Source organism: Temnothorax longispinosus, chromosome 1 (genome assembly GCF_030848805.1).
Source record: "Temnothorax longispinosus isolate EJ_2023e chromosome 1, Tlon_JGU_v1, whole genome shotgun sequence".
NCBI classification, from domain to species: Eukaryota; Metazoa; Arthropoda; class Insecta; order Hymenoptera; family Formicidae; genus Temnothorax; species Temnothorax longispinosus.
The window spans coordinates 2,490,553-2,494,979 of NC_092358.1; the positions used below are offsets into that span (position 1 = coordinate 2,490,553).

At 45.4% G+C, this 4,427-nt stretch overlaps 1 protein-coding gene across 1 annotated transcript; it reads right to left on the reverse strand.

Annotated features, from left to right (window-relative positions):
- Window positions 1-57: 57 nt before the first annotated feature.
- Window positions 58-3,465, reverse strand: Kel (kelch protein). The gene is made up of 9 exons (XM_071777595.1): window positions 2,792-3,465; window positions 2,448-2,594; window positions 1,867-2,271; window positions 1,521-1,774; window positions 1,215-1,442; window positions 954-1,126; window positions 667-807; window positions 340-595; window positions 58-248 (listed from the first exon to the last, which is right to left on the reverse strand). The coding sequence occupies exons 1-9, from the start codon at window positions 2,866-2,868 to the stop codon at window positions 58-60; spliced, it is 1,872 nt and encodes a 623-aa protein (XP_071633696.1). The 5' UTR covers window positions 2,869-3,465.
- Window positions 3,466-4,427: the final 962 nt, after the last annotated feature.

Here is a 4,427-nt window from a genome sequence, read left to right on the forward strand (position 1 = left end):
TATCTCGGCACCCAGGTCCGTGCTTTGTTCCGTCGCATGCCCAGCGGATTGTAGACCTCACATTGTCGCTGCGGGGGCCATTGGCTTATCGATGATCGCCACACCTGCGTAACTACGCCCAACGCCCATGCAAGTTGGTAGAGTAGTCCAGGTATCGGTCCTTGGAGAATACACCTCTACCGATGCCAAACTGGAGGAACCGTCGTCTCCACCCACCACGTACAAAAGTCCGTTCAACGCCACGACACCTGTTTGACATAGTATTTATGTTTTTTTCTGCACGATAAGAGATTAACGTGAAAAAAAGGAGAAAATATATATAAAAAAGTAGTCGCCTACCGGCATTACGACGACACAACGCCATGTCACTGACAGGAGTCCACTGATTCGTCTCCGGATTGAATGCTTCTACGCTTTTCCGTACCAGTGGACCATCGTGACCTCCTACCGCGTATAAAATACCATCCAGGACACCGACACCCGCACCACTACGACGCGCGGACATTTCAGGTACAGGTTTCCATTGATCCTTCTCCGGATTATAGCACTCGACACTGGAGAGACATTGCCGAGATTCTCCATCGTAGCCGCCAACCTAATCGCATTTCTCTACGTTAAACACGGGCGAGATCGTCTTCGAAGTAACGATACTTGATATAAACTTACGGCGTAGAGCAATCCTTTGACAACGCCGACTCCTACGCTACTACGGCGCGTTGACATTCGTGCTATAGGCCTCCATTCGCGAGTCCGTGGATCGTAAACTTCAGCCGAATTTAATCCCGTCGAACCATCGAAGCCACCGACCTATATATACACGTAAAATATCGGTTATTACAGAGAGAAAAGAACAGTATTTTCTAATTGAAATGTTTTAAATTTCAGATACGCTAGAGAAAAAATTCACATCGATGAAGGACATAAAATGCAAAGAGGAGAATGTAACAACGTACAGCGTAAACGCAGTTGCCAAGCACGGCTACACCGAGCGTCGATCTCCTCGCTTCCATCTCCGGGCAGGGTGACCATTGATCCGCCGCGGCATCATAAATATCGACCGTTCGTACTCTCAGTGATCCATTAAATCCACCGACAGCATATACGCGTCCGGCGAGAACACAGAGACCTATAATTCAACGCATAGTCAGTGCATACTTTACAGGAAGAAAAGAGAACGATTCTGCCAAGTCGCAAATTGATCAGCGCTATTTTACCGGCTCTGCAACGTCGCGTTGGTAGCTCAGAAACTTGATACCACTTTTCCTCTTTAAAGTCAAAGCACTCGACGCTCCTGATCGCCTTTGGTGCTTGGCCACCGACAACAAGTAATACTTTGGGTAGTCCTCTCGGTTGTCTCGGTTTGGTACGCGGCGTTTTGAACAGCGACTTTTGCTCACCCTTCAGTAAGTGATACTTCAAAGCTTCGATCAAGAAATCCTTGCCTGCGGAAATTAAGGAATATGCAATATATCTTCTTTTAGCGTATACATACGGCGTATACATCGTAATAGCAAACTTACATTGCAAATTCGCCTTGAGAAGCGGTTCCTCTTCCACACGTTGTACCAAATACTCTTGAGAGAGCAAAGGCAAGCGCACGTGCTCCATTAACAGAGCCAAATCGTTTTGTCTCTTTTCAAGATCGTGGTGTACCCATGAGATAACGCATTCGAATACTTTCTCCTCGGAAGGTACCATTAAGCGGTCGCTGCAGATAAGTTTAGCCACTTGTTCGGGTGCCAGAGTTAGGAATTCTTCCGCATCGACCACTTCCCTACAATCGATGTTAAAAAATGCAATTAATACAATTAATACCGCATAATACAATCTGACCGAATGGATCGGGACTCGAGATGTGCGACTTACGAAAAATGCTGCTCGATGTAACTGTCCGCGTGCGTCAACAACTCGAGGCATCCATGCAAATCGGCAAACGCCCTAATACCGAGACAATTAGACGGATGCAACTGAGCCTGTAGGAAATCGCAACAGGCATCTCGTACGTCCGTCAGTTGTAACAAATTTGCAGCAGGCAGGAGCACCTGCACGTTATCCTCGGTGACGTGAACCTCGGCGGAGTAAACGTAATCCACCAATAACTTTAACGCCGAATAATCCACGCCTTGCAACGTTATCCTTTGTTGATCGCGCTCCTCGAAACTCGTGAACATGGCATAAAAGTAAGGGCTGCACGCAGCGAGGACCATTTTGTGAGCCGGCACTTCCATGCCACCGTCCGCTACCAGAATGACGTCGCAGAGTAAGTTTTTCCTAAACAATAATAGCACGTTATTTAAATGATCTCATCTGGTAACGCAATATATAATAAACATAAATAACAATGCCTAAAGTATATATATTTTTCACAGATGCGATACATCTAAACAAGGTTCAACAAAGCTAAACATCGAACGATACATTAAAATTGATAAACAAAGGATATGTACTTTCTCATCTCATTGATGACGTCGAAGGCTCGATTCGTGTGATGGTGATTCCGGTATGGTGGCTTGTCCTTCCCGTTCTCACGAGGTATATGCTTCTGCGAGCTTTCATCCAGAGAATTTTGGCTGGCATAGCGTAGCAACAAACAGCTGTAACGACAAAAGACGCGCAGTTATAATTCCGATTTACAGAGCAGTTTCCATTGAGCTTCCCCGCCAAGCTTATTGTCGACTAGATTTAACGGAGCAAAGTGCAAAAGCAAAAAAGATGAGAGACTCTTCTTTTATCCCAGAAGAAATCCAACACAAATCCATCGCGGGACGAAAAAAGATAATGAGATACTCGCCTGCCCTTGGTGTCGGAACCGTCATTCATGTTATTGGGCGGCTGGCTCTGACTCCCGCTGATTCCCGCCGACTCCATTTCGACCGATTCTCAGCTGTTCGGGAAGGAACTCTGTGCGGCTCTTAGCCGTCGGGGGTCGGGGGGACGAATCCTCGTCACGGTGACCCGAGTGGAGCGTCGCGTCGAATTTCACGAGTCATATCATCGTCCGGCCACTCATCGCGACTCGCGGGGAAAAGGGGCGATGCTCGTCGACTCGCCGATCTCGACGCAGGAGACTTGGACGAGGCTCGGGATCGCTCCTCGTTTCCTCGTTCGATCCGGGACCGCAATGCAAGTGAAATCGCGGACACAAGCGGCGCGCGGGAGAAGCGACGGGGAGGGAGAGGAGATTCCTGTTATCTGCGAAGCGCTCTGAAGTGCTCCGAGGAGCCCCGTGCACTCCGATGTATATATTTTTTGACAGCACGCGCACGGCGCAAGCTACGCCTTCCCCATTTCTCCCTCTACCTCTTTCTCTCTCTTGCTCGCTCGATACGAGTATAGAAGTCCTCTATTCCGAACTCCTCCTCCCTCTCCACGTTTCGTCAGACGAGTAGACGACACGTGCGCAGAAGCAGAACGCACGTCTTTGCATGTAGCTTTCCGTGAAGGAGAGCGAGAACTTTAATTTACGGAGCGGACAGCTGTTTCGGGTTTTTTTTCTTTTTTTTTTCCCAATTAAAAGAGGTAGATTGCAACAAGTGCCGCCAATTTTAGAGGCGCGTGTCTCGTGTTCTTTTCAAGCTTATAAATGCGACTATTGTTATCAGAATACAAAAGATCAAAAAGCTTATGGGTATCTAATGGAAAGAGTTTTATTCTTTACGCGATGGGAAACAGCCACGTTCTCTGCTACGGACGCAAATATTACACTTTATATTAATTTTAAATTTTTTTAATCTTTTTGTGTTTTATTTAAGTAAGCTTCGTTGAACGGCCGCTTGTTCTTTCGCTCCGAAAAATAAATCTTTCGCGTCGCGTACAAATCGAAACGACTGCATTGATATTTTTACTCCGAAAATCGGGGACTTTTTAAATCTGCGACAAACTCTTCAATTCGAAATAAGCAACAGAAAATTACAAAAAGTTATCAACTCTGTTTATGTTAACAAAACGGCGGAAGGTATTACTTTAATAAGAATAAATCAGGACTTGGTCGAAGTCCTTAATCGCGAGATCATTATAATTAAAATGTATTTTAAACGTCGTGCTATTTTACAAAAAAAAATCGATTTAAAAAGTTTCCGATTTTCGGAGTAAAAATATCAATGCAATCGCTTCGATTTGTATGCGACGGGAAAAATTCATTTTTTTCGAAACTCAAAAGAACACGTGGCTGTTACTGAAGCTTAAATAAAAAGACAAAAAGCCGATATCACAGTCTCCGATTAAAGTGATCCTCCGATTAAACTCACTCTTCGTCTCTTTCTAGGGGGACAGTTAGAAAGAGATAAAGAGTGAGTTTAATCGGACTAATCGGAGGATCACGTTAATCGGAGACTGTGATATCGGCCCAAAAAAGATACAAGAAAGACAGTATAGACACAAAAGATTTAAAGGGATATCGGATCAGAGAAAAACTGGATTCAATCGAT

Bases quoted from the DNA above. Each gene is read 5' to 3' on its own strand.
- Kel (XM_071777595.1), bottom strand. From the start codon at position 2,868: ATGGAGTCGGCGGGAATCAGCGGGAGTCAGAGCCAGCCGCCCAATAAC. The intron at 2,272-2,447 runs GTACATATCCTT...ATTATTGTTTAG, and splicing joins GTCATCAATGAGATGAGAAA to GAAAAACTTACTCTGCGACG. The intron at 1,443-1,520 runs GTAAGTTTGCTA...TAATTTCCGCAG, and splicing joins TCTCAAGGCGAATTTGCAAT to GCAAGGATTTCTTGATCGAA.